This window comes from Pteropus vampyrus, unplaced genomic scaffold (genome assembly GCF_000151845.1).
Source record: "Pteropus vampyrus isolate Shadow unplaced genomic scaffold, Pvam_2.0 Scaffold657, whole genome shotgun sequence".
NCBI classification, from domain to species: domain Eukaryota; kingdom Metazoa; phylum Chordata; class Mammalia; order Chiroptera; family Pteropodidae; genus Pteropus; species Pteropus vampyrus.
The window spans coordinates 129,686-147,381 of NW_011889438.1; the positions used below are offsets into that span (position 1 = coordinate 129,686).

The window sequence follows — 17,696 nt, forward strand, 5'->3', positions numbered from 1 at the left end:
TATGCCTTTCTGTTTAATTATGCACTTGAAACTAACTGGGTTTCATTAACCAATGTCGCCATAATAAAAAAACTAAAAAAAAATAGGAATATGTTTATAAACATGTTTCTTAATAGACATCAACTAGATAAGGATATATAAATGTACTAGATGATGATGTCATTAAGAGGACTAAAAACATACTTTTTAAACTTCCAGAAAACAAACTATTCTGTAAAATATGAACACAGACAGCATGTTTCTGATGTTACTGCGAATATTCATTATCATACTCTTTTGTCATCATCATATGATATAATAAAACTTCTTTTTGACTGTTTTTGCCAGGAATTCTGTTTTTTGGACATTAAAAATATAAAATAATATTCTTTCAGTATGTAAAATAAATAAATAAATTAAAAAATCATAATGAGATACTATTACACAAATCCACTATAATAGCAAAAATTAAAGAGATTGATGATGGCAAGTGTTGGTGAGGATATAGAGCAACAGAAATTCTCGTTTTGCTGCTGAGAATGTGAAATGACACAGCCAGTTTGGAAGACAGTTTAGCAACTTCTTACAAAAGTAGGCATATACTTCTTATATGACCTAGCAACTCCACTCCTAGGTATTTACAATGAGAGAAATATAAACGTATGTTCACACAAAGACCAAAATGTTCTCTGCAGCTTTATTCATAATAACCAAATAATCACTTGTCATCAATAGGTGTATAGATAAAAAAATGACAATATATTCATATCATGGTATAGTATTCAGCATCTAAAAGGAATAATGTAGTGATACACTCAGTAACATGGATAAATCACAAAATCATTATGTTGAATGAAAAGTCTATAGACAGTATGATTCCAATGATAAAAACATTAATAAATACAAGTATATCTAATCTATAGTGACAGAAAGCATGTCAATGGTGGCCTGGGGCTGAAGTGGTGGTAAACATTGACTACAAGGGGTGTAAGGGAGTATTTTTGTGTGATGCAATGTTATATGTCATGATTGGGATGGTGGTTATACGAGTGTGTACCTTATCAAAACTCATCAAACTGTACACTTGAAATGGATATATTTTATCGTATGTAAATTATCCCTTAATAAAGTTGATTTTAAAAGGAAAAATGCTACATGACAGTGATCATAAAGTCAGAAGATGAGAAAGAAACACAGAGATAGGGGAGGTGGAAAGGAGCGAGGAATCTGAAGGCTATACATACAAAGAGAGGAGGTAAGGTTGGCTGTAGGTGACAGTTTATTGGTATCTTAGAGTGAGAAGATGAAAGTGAAGAGAATAAGTAAAAGGGTACTAGGAAAAAAAGGAGTAAGGCAACCAACTGGTTTTCAAAGAAGGCAAATCCATTAAAACCTGAATATATATGATAAGAATCTAAGACCCTCTGGTTAGGCTTTAAGTAATGAAGCATAAAAATGTGATGGAAGGAGAGAGAATCCAAGAAAGCAAGATCCACAGTGAAGAAGGCTGGCATATGATCCAGAGTGTAGGATTTACAGCAATTCTCCTGGAGGAAACCCAAGCAAAGAAGACAGTTGGAACAATTTGGTACCTGAGACGTCAATGCTACTTATGATCAAGCAGCTTCTAAAATTTAAACCTCAACAAAAACAGCAATGATAGCATTTTAAAGGTGTCAGCCTCTGTTAGGAAAAAAAAAAGTGTTTCCATGTCTCCCTTCTGCCTGGGTCACATTTACTCACCTGAACAGCTTTGATGTGGGGTTTCTCTCTCCAACACCCATGGTTCCTCTCCTTGCTCCAACTTGAAGATGACCTCTGGTTTGGGAATTTCATACCCTGTTAAGAGGACATGATAGAGAATTGGGTCCCACTAATTGCTTTCCATTTGTTCTTTGGGAAAGTAACATTTCACTGGAAAAAGAATAATAATCACAGAGGTGAAAGGCACTGCAGAATCTCAGACCAACCAAGGACAACATCATCACACACTTAAGATACCCCAGAGTACTTAGCATTTGAGAACAGAAATGCCCTCTCACTAAGGTTCTGTCTTAGTTTCCTAGGACTGCTGTAACTACGTACCAAATAACTAGGGAACTTAAAACCACAGGGATTTATTGTCTCGTATTTCTGGAGGCTAGAATTCCAAACTCAAGGTGTTAGCAGGGTCATGCTCCCTCTGGAGGAGGGGGAACCCTTCCTTGCATCTTCTAGCTTCTGGTGTTTGCCAGCAATCTTTGGTGTTCCTTGGCTTGTAAATGCATCACTCCAGTTACATGTCTGTCTTGTCTCTGTGTGTTTTCTCACCGTATTCCCTTTATGCATGTCTATTTCTGTGTCCAGCTGGTAATGGAAAAATAAATTCTACCTCCATACCACGACACAGAATCCTTGCCTCAGTTTGCAGTCAGCTGACCTGCCCTCCAGATTTCAAACTCACGACAACCATCAACTCTTACCTGAATTTCCAGCCTGCTGGCCTGCCCTATAAATTTCAGACTTACAGTCCCCACAATAAGGTATGCCAATTCCTTAAAATAAATCTCCCCCTACCTCACATATATGAAAGTGTCTAATATATATGTGTATGTGTGTACTCTGTATATATGCACATACATATATACTGTTGGTTCCATTTCTCTGGAGAACCCTAATACAGATTTTGGTACCAAGCGTCGTTCTAGAGGAACGAAATATTGAATCTTAAGGATGCATTTTCTCAATTGGTTAAGAGGTTTCTGGGATTGGTTCCCTATTCTGATTAGATAAAGGCACTAATGACTCTACTTCCAGTCGTAAAGAGGGCACTGATAGTCTGTGACATAATGCAGCAATAGAGATATGCAAAATATCACCACTGGATACTCCTAATCAAATACTTAAAACAGGCAAGGTTCTGGGTGACCATGTATTTGATATCTCAGAAATTTTTACCAAACTTACAAATATAATAAGATTGGCTGGTTGCTTCTAATTGCGCTGGACAAAGTGCAGAAAGAAAAGGATGAGCTCAGGGATTTGATTTCCCAGCTCAAGCACCACATAAATGACCTGAAAATTTCTATGTCTGTCCTGAAAGAAAACTTTAGTTTCTATAGCTGCAGAGCTGAGACTGCTGAAAACCAAACCCAGAGTCTTATCCTGTGAGTGGCTAAATTACAACCCAAATTGAATTCCCAACTTTGCAAAGTGTCCGTTGTTAAAGTGAGGGCATTGAATGGGAAGGAAGGAGATCTTGAAAATTGGAAGGGGGCCATATGAGGACACTGAACCTCTAAATTCAGATGAGCTTTCTTTGCCAGTAGAAGCAGCCCTTCTACCCTCAACTTAGATTACCTCTACTTTGCCTGAGGAGGCTGCAATGGCCTCCCCTGAGGTATTTGTCTTGAAAGGCACTGATGATTTCCCTCAAGACCCACCCCACCACCCCTCTTTACTTCTAGACCTATAACTAGACTCAAGTCCCATCAGGTCCCAAAGGGTGAGGTGCAGAAAGCGACCCATGAGGAGGTGCATTATACATCAAAAGAACTACATGATTTGTCCAATTTATAGACAGGAATCTGGGAAATCTGTGTTGAAATGGACATTAAAGGTGTGGGATAAGATGGGAGGGGGATTGGAGGCTGGGTGAAAGGTGAAGGGATTAAGAAGTACAAATTGGCAGTTATGATATAGTCATGGGGATGTAAATATAGCACAGAGAATATAGTCAATGATATTGTAATAATATGTATGGTACCAGGTACATACTAGACTTATTGGGGGGATTGCTTGGTAAATTATATAAATGTCTAACCACTATGCTGTACACCTGAAATTAATATAATATTGTATATTAAATGTAATTGATTTTTTTTTAATTTTTAAAAGAGTGGAGGATAATGGAAGAAACATAAAGCTGGATCAGACTGAATTTATTGATATGAGTATACTAAGCAAATTATGAATTTAATACTGCCACTTGGAGGGTTAGAAAGAGCTTGAACAGTTTGTTTGGTTGACTGGCAGAAACATGGACCAAAAAGTGCCCTATACTAAATGCAGATGAAATGCCAGAACTGCTTTGGTATACTGAGAAAGGTATCCAAAGGCTTAGGGAAATAGGAATGTTAAAATGTATTTATCATGTAAGATCCACTCACCCACATTGGGAGGGTCCAAAGATGTGTCATCACAACTGTGAGAAATAAATTTGTGAGGGGGGCCCCCAGTATCCTTGAAGAGCTCTGTGAATACTCTGTAGGTCAGAAATTACAGTAAGAACTGCTGCCAGTGAATTGGGAAACCTAAATGCAATGGGAGTAATAGGATCCAGGGGTGTCAGGGGCCAAGTGGAGGCACTTAACTGCCAAATGCAAGGTGGACATGGTTACTGTAATGGACAGCAGGATCAAAGCAATAATCAGCATAGACTGATTTGCAGAAGTATTGGCTAGTTGATCATGAGGTCCCTAGAAAAGAAACAGATGGCCAATCTACTAAATTCTTTATCTGTATAAAGAGAAGAGTTCTAGGTCAAGTGAACAGAAGTTTAACTTGAAACACAGAAGCAGAGTCCTGGCTCCTCAATCAATTCCCAGACCTGAACCAGTTTATAAACTCAAAACACTTTGAATGATGGGGAGGCCAAGTCCATTGAGGAAAGACCCCAATACACTGCCAAAAAGTTATACTACTAATTTTCCTCTGAGCCTTCCCTAAAGGGACCTACGGCCCTTTACCACAGTGATTGTGCATTGAAGAAAATAAAATAATGAGGCTTTTCAGAGATTACTAGACACTGGCTCTGAACTTACACCGATTCCAAAAGACTCAAAAGGTCACTGCGGCCCACCAGACAGAGTAGAGGCTTATGAAAGTGAAGTGATCACTAAAGTTTTAGCTCATGTGTCTCTCACAGTGGGCCCAGTGGGTTCCGGAATCCATCCTGTGGTTATTTGCCCAGTGCAGGAATGCATAATTAGGACTATATATACTCAGCGACTGGCAGAATCCTCATATTGGTTCCCTGATCCGTGGAGTAAGAGATATTATGGTGATAAAGGCCAAGCGGAAGCCACTAGAACTCCCTATATCTAGGAAAATAGTAAACCAAAAGCCATACTGCATTCCTGGAGAGTGCAAGGATCAGTACCACCATTAAGGACTTGAAGGATGCAGGGGTGGTGATTGCCACTTACATTCCTATTTGATTAGCTTATTTGGCCTATGCAAAAGACAGATCTTGGAGAATGACTATCTATCATCATAAGCTTAAACAAGTGATAACTCCAATATCGGCTGCTGTACCAGATGTGTTTTCATTGCTTGAGCAGATTAAGACATCCTCTGGTACCCAGCATGCAGCTACTGATCTAGCAAATGCTTTTTTGCAACAGCTGTTAGTAAAGACCACTAGAAGCAAAACCTTTCCACCTTCTATTCCAGCCTTTACCAGGGTGACTGTGCTATACACAAGTATGTATAAGGCAAGTCCAGCTATATACCTTCACGTCCTACCTCAGAGGTCTATCAACTCTCCAGTCCTAGGTCATAATTTGGTCTGCATGGATCTTGGTCACCTTTCCTGTCCACAAGATATCACACTGATCCATTACATTAACAACATTATGCTGATTGGACCTGGTGAACAAGAAGTAGCAACTACTCTAGACTTTTATGAGTAAGACATCTGTGTATCAGAGAGTGGGAAATAAATTTGACAAAAATTAAGGGGCCTTCCACCTCAGTGAAATTTCTATAGGTCCAGTTGGTGAAAGATAAGTTTTTGCCTCTGGCTCTTCCTATGAGCAAAAAGAGGCACAACGCCTACTGAGCCTGTTTGGATTTCAGAGGCAGTATATTCTTCATGTGGGTGTGTTACTCTGGCCCATTTACTGAGTGACTCAAAAAGATGCCAGTTTTGAGTGGGGCCCAGGACAAGAGAAGCCTATGTGACTAGTGCAAGCTGCCAAGTAAGCCTCTCTGCCACTTGGGCCATATATTCCAGCAGATCCAGTGGTGCTTGAAGAGTCAGTGGCAGATAGAGATGGAGCTGTTGACAGATCCCATTAGGTGAATGACAGTACAGATTTTAGGATTTTGGAGCAGAGCCCTGCCATCCTCTGTGGATAACTGCTCTTTTAAGAACCAGCTTTAGACTTGCTGCCGAGTCTCAATTTACTTATTCACTGAATTTAAGCATATTAGTCAGTAGAGAAAAAGAAAATTACTAAGAATTCCCCCAGTAACAGAAAGTAAACATGGAATAGACTAGTACTGAATCTTTGCCCCATGGTGGGACACAGGAAATGTGGCACATGGAAGATTCACTTCCCTGTGCCACTTGTAGAGGACGCAAGTCCTTCTGATTGAGACCTAGCCTGTGAAGCCAGTAGCAGCCCCTGGAGCACTGAGCCTGGGTCTCCCCAGAGTTGTGTTGCTTAAGAATGCAGACCAAAGTGAGTGGGAAACTCCGTCTAAGGCTAAATACCTAAATAAAATCAACAGTCAACAAGTACCATAAGGGAAAGTTGAAAAGAACTTTGAAGAGAGTGTGTAACTGTTGAGAGGTGTGACTTCAAATTACACGTGGCAACCTTACATCTTCAGCCCTGAGTGGTGGTCCTGCCCTCTCAGCCCTAGAACCAAATGGGTGGCTCATCTGCTGGAACCAAAGAGGTGACAGCCTGTCACTCTGCACTTTCCTGGCCTATGCTCTCTGGGCCTGTGGTGGCAGTGATAGTCTACTGGTTCTTGAACCATTTTTGGGGTCGTTCATCACTTTTCTTGAAGTTTAACACACGTTCACAACCAAATAGCTTTACTAGCGTGTTTCCTGGCTGTAGAATCCCACGAATTTGAGCCTTCTTCCATTTTTTCTATTTTTGTCCTCTTCAGCCCAAACTGGCATTGTTTCTACTGAGATGGTTGATTAGATCCACAGGTCATACACCTAATCTCTTTAGCAAACGTTTGTCCAGCCACACTCTTGGTATTCTTTCCATAGTATACCTTCCCCTTTATGCAATGTGGATAGTCTGAAAATTTTCCAAATCTTCACATTCTGGTTCCTTTCTACTAACCATTTCTTTTTCAATTTCTCTCTTTCCTCTAGCATTTTACTCTAAGTTGCAAGGAGAAGCCAGGCCATGCCTTTAATACTCCTCAGAAATCTCCTCAGGTAAATAACCACGTTCATCACTTACAAGTTCTAATTTCCACCCAAGGGAACACAATTCAGCCAAATTCTCTGCCGATTTATAACAAGGATTGTCTTTCTTCCAGTTCCCAATAACATGTTCCTCACTTCCATCTGAGAACTCACCAAAAGCATCTTTAACATTCATATTTCTACCAACAGTCTCTTCAAGGCAATCTAGGCTTTTTCTATCAAGCACCTCAAAACCTTTCCAGCCTCTATTCATTGCCCAATTCCCAAGCCACTTCTATGTTTTTATTAGGTAGTTGTTAGAGCAGCACCCCACTTCGCAGTACAAAAATCTGTATTTGATTCCTAGGGTGGCTATAACAAAGTACCACAAATTTAGTGGCTCAAAACAACATAAATTTATTGTCTCACAGTTCTAGAGGCCAGAAGTTCAAAATAAAGTTATCAGCAGGGCCGCACTCTTTTTGAAAATGTTAGGGAAGGAAATGTTTCATGTCTCTTTCCTAGCTTCTGGTGGCCTCAGGCATTTCTTGGCTTATAGATGCATCACTCCAGTCACATAGCCATCTTTTCCTTCTGTGTCTTCACAATAACTTCCCTTTGTGAGTGTCTGTTTTTGTGTTTAGATTTTCCTTTTTTATAAAGACACCAGTCATACTGGATTAGAACCTAACCTAATAACCTCATTTTAGCTTGATTACTCTTGTAAAAACCTTTACAGGTCATATTCTGAGGTACTGGTAGTTAGGACTTAAACATATTTTACTTGGGGGACAAAATTTTACCTATAACAGGCTCCTTGTAGATTCAGTAGTGCTTACCCACTGACAGCAGGTGGCTGTAGTTCTCCAGCATTACCTCCTGGTACAGGTGCCTCTGAGTAGAGTTCAGTTGCTGCCACTCCTCCCTGCTGAACTCCACAGTCACATCCTCAAATGACACTGAGACCTGTAACAACACAATCCTGTTCAAGGTGACAGGTCAGCACTGGGGGATGGGGAGAAGATGGAAAATTGTTTTTAATGATTTTTTCACCATAATATGCCATATGGTATGCCTATTAAATACCTAGTTATACATAATGTTATAAAGACTTCAAATATCAAATAAATTTCTGCTATTGTGTATGACATTTAGTCTTTTGGTTTTAAAAATAATAATTTTGTACAGGATTTAATCTTGATACTATTTTGTGGCTCATTTTAATGGAAAATTTGGGTTCTATAACTTTTAGAAGGAAGCATGTATACTTTTTGTAAAACTTCAGATAGCTCCTACTATTTTCATTTACTTTAAAAAATATGGATATTTTCTGTTGATGCCTTTTTATTGCTCATTTCTAATTTAATTCCATCAGAAAATATGTTCTATATGATTCAACATACATATCCCTGAAAAAGAACGTATATTCAGTGTTGATGGGTGTAGGTCTATGAATAGATATCAGTATTGGAGGAAAAAAGAACTTTGATCTATACCTCATACCATATAAAAAAAATTAACTCCTAAATTAACAAATATTAAGTTCCAGTATGACAGAATTGCTTTTATCAGACCAACCCTCATACAGATACGAATTATACACTCCGAACAAAATATAAAAAACCATTATCTGAAGACACTGAAGAGCAACCAAAATCAGGTATCTACTAGAAGAGAGTTAACACTTAGGAGAAGAGATAGCACTGGATATGTTTACCATTTTTATAGCTTTTAGCTTGTGAACAGACCCAGTCAGTGCAACAACCAAAATACAATTCAAAACAACTCAACACAGAGACAGAAATGTGTCAAGAGAAAGATAAGACATTCAACAGTAAATGCAGAGATTGATCCTATCATCCAAATGCTAGAATTAGCTTATGTATAACTAAACTCCAGAACATAAAAGGGGGTATGTGTCAAGATAGCGGGCTAGATAAAAATGGGGTTTGCCTCCTCTCAGAACCGAACTAAAATTACAAATTATAAAACAATCAACACGGAGAACCACCTGAAGTCTAAATCATCATAACACATACATCTGAGGATATAAAGCCAAAGTCACATTGAGATTGGTAGAAGGGGCAGGGATGTGAAGTGGGCTGGCCTGGTGGTGGAGCACCAGGAGGGAGAGAGAAGCTACAGAGGTCCCCTTGATGGAGAAAGGGGTCCTAGCATCACACAGGGGCTCCTCAGCCCAGAGTCCCAGCTCCAGGAAGAGGAGTTCCCACAAAATCTGACTGTAAAAATCTGTGGAGATTCTGGCCACCCGGGTGAGATGGAAGGAACCTGAAATCTCACACATCCTCTTTAAAGGGCCAGCACACAGACTCACTCGCCTATAGACTCTTACCTCGGGCGCCAGTGAAAGGTTGGCAGTTTGTGAGGTGCAAGAGACACATGCGGAAAAACTGAGTTGCCTGACACCGGAGCGAGGGCTGGAGAGACAGTAGCCATTGTTCCTTTGTCGAGAGCCCCTGCGGGATGGTCTGTAGATGGGCGCCATCTTGCCTGTGTTGAACTCTCCTCTCACATGGCTAATTCTGAAGCTGCAGTGGCTGGTGGGATCGTCCTGCCACACCCAAATAGCCCAGGGCAGGCCTGTTGCCAGGAAGCCAATACAGCCCTGCCCCTTTTTAGGGCTGCACATTCCATGCAGGAAACAAGTCTCAGCTTGTGGTGTGCACATTTCAGGACAGACATTTGGTGGCCAACCATTCTTGTCAGCATGAGCTGCATTACCTCTTAGGCATATTACGGGGCTTTGTAGGCCCGATGCAGAGCACAGCTGCTCACTGATATCTGTAACTTTTGTGGATCCCGGCACATCAGAAATGATGCTGTACTGGTCTGAAAGCCCCATGTCTCCCTGAGACCCCGCCCCTTCCAACCCACAAATTGCTTGTGCAGGCCATTGCGGAGCAGCTGCCCCTGCCTTTCCCCTTCCATGGGCCCTACATTCTGCACAGCCAACAGACCTGGAGAGACATTCAGTGGCGGGCTTCTGCTGCCAGCACAAGCTGCAGTCTCTCTTGGATGGATTGCAGAGGTCTATGGGCCCGACACAGATGGCAATGGGCCTCGCTGTCATCTGTAACTTTTACAGGAGCCTGCGGACCCAGAACTGACAGCACATCTGTGGCTATACTGGCATCATGGCCCCAGATCTTCCCGAGACCCTTACCAACCCAACACACAAATTACCCAGTTGCCCGGCAGCCACCTTTGCCCTGCCCCTTCCTGGGGCCCCACATTCCACACAAGCAACAAACCCCGACTCCTGAGGCTCATGCAAGGCCCATATATCCCAGGAGAGACATTCAGTGGCAGGCCACAAACCCTGCCCTGAGACACAGTATTTCTTAAACTGATCTCTGGTGTTTGGAGTCCCGAGGTGGACAGTGACTGGCCTTGCTGCTATCAGAGAATTTTACAGGAAGCCACAGAGAAGAAATAATGACAGAAAACTTCTCTAATCGGGCAAAGGAATTAGACATATAAGTCCAAGAAGCACAAAGAGTCCCAAACAAGAGGAATCCAAACAGTCCCACACCAAGACACATTATCATTAAAATGCCAAAGGTTAAGGACAAAGAGACAATCTTCAAAGCAGCAAGAGAAAGGCAGTTAGTCACTTACAAGGGTACTCCCATAAGAAAGTCGGCTGATTCAACAGAAAATTTGCAGGCCTAAAGGGACTGGCAAGACATATTCAAAGTGATGAAAAACAAGAACCTACAACCAAGACTACTCTACCCACCAAGGCTATCCATTAAAATGGAAGGTGAGATAGTTTCCTAGAAAAAACAAAGCTAAAGGAATTCATTACCAAGAAGCCAGTATTACAAGAAATGTTAAGAAGACCTCTGTAGAAAGAAGGGAGAAAAACATATAAGTATGAATAATAAAATGGCAATAACTCTGTACATATCGATAATCACTTTAAATGTAAATGGATTAAATGCTCCTATCAAAAGACACGGGGTAGTTGAATGGATAAGAAAAGAAGACCCATACATATGTTGTCGACAAAAGACCCACTTTGGATCAAATGACATACAAAGACTGAAAGTAATGAGATGAAAAAGATATTTCATGCAAATGGAAATGAAAAAAAATGCTGGAGTAGCAATCTTATATAAGATAAAATAGACTTTAAAACAAAGGCTATAATAAGAGACAAAGAAGGACATTACATAATGATAAAGGGATCAATACAACAAGAGGACATAACTCTAGTAAACATGTACAACTCAACATAGGTGCACCTACATATATAAAGCAATTATTGACCAACGTAAGGGGAGAGATTGACAGTAATATATTCATGGTAGGTGACCGTAACACTCCATTGATACCAATGGACAGATGTTGCAGACAAAATCGACAAGGAAATAGCAAGTTTAAGTGACGTACTAGATGAAATTAATTTAATTTAATTGTTATTTTCAGAATGTTTTATCACATAGCAGCAAAATATACATTCTTCTCAAGTGCCCATGGAATATTTTCCAGGATAGACCACATGTTAGAGCACAAAAATGTATCAATAAATTTAAGAAGACTGAAATCATAACAAGTATCTTCTCTGAACACAATGATATGAAACTAGAAATCAACAAGAAAACTGGAAAATACACAAACACAAGGAGGCTAAATATCATGTTACTAAACAATGAATGGGTTAACAATGAGATCAAGGAAGAAACCAAAATATACCTAGAGACAAATGAAAATGAAAACACAGTGACACAAAATCTGTGGGACACTGCAAAAGCAGTCCTAAGAGGGATATGCATAGCCATACAGGCCTACCTCAAGAAACAAGAAAAAGTTCAAATAAACAATCTAACTTTACACTTAAAAGAACTAGAAAGGAATAACAACATACAAAATGAGTAGAAGGAAATAATAAAGATCAGAGTAGACATAAATGAAATAAAGTCTAGACAAACAATACAAAAGATCAATGAAAACGAGAGCTGGATCTTTGAAAGGATAAATAAAATTGATAAACACTTAACTAGACTCATCAAGAAGAAACGAGAGAAGATCCAAATAATTAAAATCAGAAATGAAAGAAAAGTAACTATGGACTCCACAGAAATACAAAGGATCATGAGAAAAGACTATGAGCAATTCTATGCCAACAAATTAGAAAATCTGGAAGAAATGGATACATTCCTAGAAGCATATAATCTCCCAAGACTAAGTCAAGAAGAAACAGAAAATCTAAATCAACTGATTACCACCAACAAAATCAAATCAGTAATCAAAAAACTTCCAACTAACAAAAGTCCTGTATGGTATGGCTTCATAGGCAAATTTTACCAAATATACAAAGAAGAATTAACACCTATTCCTCTCAAACTATTCCAAAAAGTTCAAGAGGAGTAAAGACTCCCTAATTCTTTTTATGAGGCCACCATTATCCCAATTCCAAACCAGACAAAGACATTACAAAAAGAAAAAAGAAAAAAAAAGAAAACTATAGGCTGATATCCCTGATGAACATTGATGCAAAAATTCTCAACAAAATATTAGTAAACTGAATTCAGCAATACATTAAAAATATCATATATCATAATCAAGTTGTGTTCCTAGAATGCAAGGTTGGTACAATATCAGCAAATTAATTAATGTGATACACCACATTAACAAACTGAAAGATAAAAACCATATGATCATATTAATAGATGCAGAAAAAGCATTCAACTAAATCCAGCATCCATGTATGATAAAAACTCTTAGCAAAGTGGGAATAGAGGGAAAATACCTCAACTTAAAAAAGGCCATATATGACATCCTACAGCTAACATCATACTCAATGCGGAATGGCTAAAAACATTTTCCTTAAGATCAGGAACAAGACATGGATGCCCACTTTCACCATTTCTATTGAACACTGCATTGGAACAGCAGGCAAGAAAGAGAAATAAAGGGCATCCAAAATGGAAAAGAAGAAGTAAAACATTCATTATTTGCAGATTACATGATATTATATATAGAGAATCCTAAAGATTCCTCCAAAAACTGTTAGAACTGATCAAATAATTCAGTAAAGTAGCAGAATACAAAATTAATATGCAGAAGTTAGTGACATTTTTATACACCAAAGAGGAACTTTCAAAAAGGGAAATTAAGAAAACAATACCATTTACAATTGCACCAAAAACAATAAAATACCTAGGAATCAAATTAACTAAGGAGGTAAAAGACCTGTTCTCATAAAATTATGTCATCGAAAAAAGATATAAATAAATGTAAGAATATACTGTACTTATGGGTAGAAAGAATCAACATTGTTAAAATGCCATACTATCCAAAGCAATCTATAGATTCAACACAATCCCTATCCAAATACTAATGACATTTTTCAGAGAACTAGAACAAATAATACTAAAATTTATGTGGAACCATTAAAGATCCTGAATAGCCATGGAAATCTGGAGGAAGAACAAAGTTGGGGGTAACACGCTACCTGATATCAAACTATACTACAAAGCTATAGTAATCAAAACAGTATGGTACTGACATAAAATAGATGCATATAGATCAATGGAACAGAATAGAGAGCCCAGAAATAAAGCCACGCTTATATGGTCATTCTATCTATGACAAAGGAGAAAAGAATATGCAATGGGGTAAAGATATTCTCTCCAACAAACTGTTATGAAAACTGAATGGATACATGCAAAAAAATAAAACTGGAGCATCTTCTTACACTACATACAAGAATAAATTTAAAATAGATTAAAGACTTAAATGTAGGACCCCAAACCATAAAACTTCTAGAAGAAAACATAGGCAGTAAATTCTCTGATATTGTTACTAGCAATTTCTTTTCTGATATATCTCTTCAGGCAAGGGAAACAAAAGAAAAAACAAACAAATGAGACTACAAACTAAAATGGTTTTGCACAGCAAAGGAAACCAACAACAGAACAAAAAGAAAACCTACTGAATGAGAGAAGATATTTGCCTATGATACATCTGATAAGGAGTTAATATCCCAAATTATAAAGAACTCATACAACTCAACAACAAAAACAAACAATCCAATTAAAAAATGGGGAGAAGACCTGAATAGGTGTTTCTTCAAAGAGGAAATACAGATGGCCAATAGACATATGAAAAGTTACTCAATATCACTAATCATCACAGAAATGCAAATTAAAACCAAATGAGATATCACCTCACATCTGTCAAAATGGCTATCATCAATAAAGAGCAAGTCTTGGCGAGGATGTGGAGAAAAGGGAACCCTCATACACTGATGGTGGAAAACAATCTGGAGGTTCCTCAAAAAATTAAAAATGGAACTACTTTTGACCCAGCAATTGCAAGTCTGGATATTTATCCAAAGAAACCCAAAACACTAATTTGTAAAGATTTATGCACCCCTATGTTCATGGCACTGTTATTCACAACAGACAAGATATGGAAGCAACCCAAATGCCCATCAATGGATGACTGGATAAAGAAGTTCTGGGTTCATATATACAATGGAATATTTCTCAGGCACAAAAAAAGAAATCTTACCATTTGCAATGATACGGATGGACCTAGAGGTTATTATGCTGAGTGAAATAAGTCAGACAGAGAAAGATAAATACTATGTCATTTCATTTATATGCAGAATCTAAAGAACAAAAGGAACAAACTAAATGAAAACAGACTCACAGATACAGAGGACAATCAGGTGACTACCAGAGGGGACAGGGGTTAGGGAGCTGGGAGAAAAAGACAAGGGTTGAAGAAGTACAAATTAGTAGTTAAAAAATGGTCAAAGGGATGTAGAGTACAGCATAGGGAATATAGTCAATAGTATTGTAATGGCTGTGTGTAGAGCCAGATGGGTGATAGAGTAATTGGGAGGATCTTTTCATAAACTATATGTCTAACTAATATACTGTATACCTGAAACTAATAAAAAAAATAAAAAGGACTGTAAAAATGTTCATAATGAATGAAAAATAGGATGGCTCAACTGAGAAATAAACGATAAAAAATAACTGAAAAGTCTAGAACTGAAAAATACTATCTGAAACTTAAAAAATTAACTGGATGGTCTTGACAGCAGATGGAAATAACAGAAGAATGTGTTAATGCATGTAAGGGCACACCAATAGAAATTATCCAATCTGAAAAGTAGAGACAAAATTTAAAACAAAAAATAATAAGAGTCTCAGAAACAGGTAAGAAAAAATCAAAAGATCTAACATGCATGTAACTTGAGGCCCAGCAGGATCAAAGCAGAAAATATGTTTTAAAAAATAATGGGCAGAAACTTCTCAAATTTGGTACCCAACATAAATTTATAGCTTCAGGAAATTTGGCAAACCCCAAGCAGGATAAGTCCACAGAACACCATACGTAGGCACGTAGTTGTCAAATTACTGAAAACCAAAGAAGAAAAGATTTTGAAAGCAGCCAGGAAAAAGAAACCAAAATGACATATTACATACAGGGAAACAGTGACTTAAATGAACATTTACTAGTCAACAGAAGAAATGGAGGTCAAAATATAACCAAATGATACTTTTAAAATGTCGAAGGAAAGTGTTATTTGGCTGGGCAGTTAGGCGTTCCATGATTAGGTCTAATTGCCTAGGAATAATTCTTCATGGCTTTTGGCTGCACCCTCTGAGTTCTTGGTCCCACCTTCTAGGTCATCCTTAGGTGACAGAAGAGATTTCTCAGCTCTTCCTGCCAATAAAATTTTGGGGGTCAAATGTCTTCTTTCCATTTTGTATAGCCTCTAATCCTTTCAGCCTAAGATGGTAGTGTTTCTGTAAATATATTTTGTTCTAAAATTTTTAGGGTCATCTGTGACTCTCATTGGGTTCACTCCATTAGACAAAAGCTGCACCCACAGATCTCTTTTTTTAAAAAAAATTATTTATTTAAATTAGTTTCAAGACTGCGGAAACATGGCAGTGAGAGATGTCCCTAGATCTCTCCCCTTGAAACAACAATAAGCTGAACATCTAAAACTCAACAAAAAAACATCAAAATTGCACACCAGCACGTCTGAGCGTGGGATCTGTACATAAGAGCTACCACAGATCAGAACTCTGGGTGTTGGGTGGTGGACTGGGAGTAATAAAGAAGCTCCCTGGAGGAGAAGGGGGAGGGGTGAAGGAGCTGCAAGTTCATCGGGCGAGTTCTCCACTACGAGGCTTGCACTACAGGAAATACTGAAAGGGGTTAGTGCACCTAAAACTAAATAACAACAACAACAACAAAATATATAATTACGAGTAAAGTGACTATCAGGCAAATAGAAGCAAAAGAGTGCAACTCTTACTAAGAACAGGGCATTATAAGCTTAAATAATAATAAGAGAATCGTTATAACAAGATAGTAATGAACATTCAGCATAGATAGGAACAAATTGACATAACAATGATGGAAAAGGTGGGGATACAAAAATCCAAATTCTCAAAGGGGAATGGAGATAAAGCACACGCAGAAGAAAATGGACGACTGTATATATATATAAATATCCTTTACATATTAATAATGGTAACCACACGCCAAAGATTCAGAACCGTTGTATATAACATAAAACAAGAAGGACCAGAGGGAAAACCCACAAATGCCAACCAAAATAAATAAAACAGAAACACAAGGACAAGGAAGCAATGGAAACACCGAGCTACCAAAAAGCAAAAGATAAAATGGCTACAAGAAGACCGCATATTTCAATAGTCACTGTAAATGTAAATGGACTGAACTCACCAATAAAAAAGCACAGAGTTGCAGATTGGATCAAAAAACAAAACCCAACAATAAGATGCCTTCAGGAGACACATCTCAACTCCAAGACAAATACAGACTCAAAGTGAAAGGGTGGTAAATGATAATTCAAGCAAATGGCATTGAGAGAAAAGCGGGAGTAGTGGTGCTAATATCTGACAAAATAGAAAATAAAAAAAGGTAAACAACGATACTGAGGGACACTTCATAATGATAAAGGGAATCATGCACCAAGAAGACATAACACTTATTAATATCTATGCTCCCAATCAGGGAGCCCCGAAATATGTAAAGCAGTTATTAACAGAACTAAAGGGAGAAACAGACCAAAACACTATCGTAGTAGGGGACCTAAATACCCCACTGTTGGATATAGATAGATCATCCAAACAGAAAATCAATAAGGAAATAACATCCTGAAATGACACAGTAGACCAACTGGACATCATTGACATTTACAGAGCCAAACAACTGCTTATACATTCTTCTCTAGTGCACATGAAACATTCTCAGGAATTGACTACTTACTGGGACAGAGATAGCCTCAACAAATATAAGAGGGTTGAAATCATACCAACCATATTCTCTGATCATAATGCTTTGAAGCTGGAGATTGTAAAAGGAAAACGAGAAGAACTACAAAAACATGGATATTAAACAACATACTACTACTGAAGAATGACTGGGTCAGAGAAGAAATAAAAAGAGAGATCAAGAGATACATAGAAACGAATGATAATGATAGTACAACATATCAGAACATTTGGGACACAGCAAAAGCAGTAATAAGAGGAAAATTCATATTATTATAGGCCTG

The 17,696-nt window shown here is 38.3% G+C and overlaps 1 protein-coding gene across 4 annotated transcripts in view; it reads right to left on the reverse strand.

Annotated features, from left to right (window-relative positions):
- Positions 1 to 17,696, reverse strand: part of ZNF81 (zinc finger protein 81) — a 90,230-nt gene that overhangs the window by 30,286 nt on the left and 42,248 nt on the right. For all 4 annotated transcript variants that reach the window (XM_011385097.2, XM_023525957.1, XM_023525958.1 and 1 more), the window contains 2 exons: positions 7,957 to 8,083; positions 1,723 to 1,818 (listed from right to left, as the gene is read on the reverse strand). In XM_011385097.2, coding sequence (XP_011383399.1) covers positions 1,723 to 1,818; positions 7,957 to 8,083 — 223 coding nt within the window. The remainder of the gene's footprint in view (positions 1 to 1,722; positions 1,819 to 7,956; positions 8,084 to 17,696) is intronic.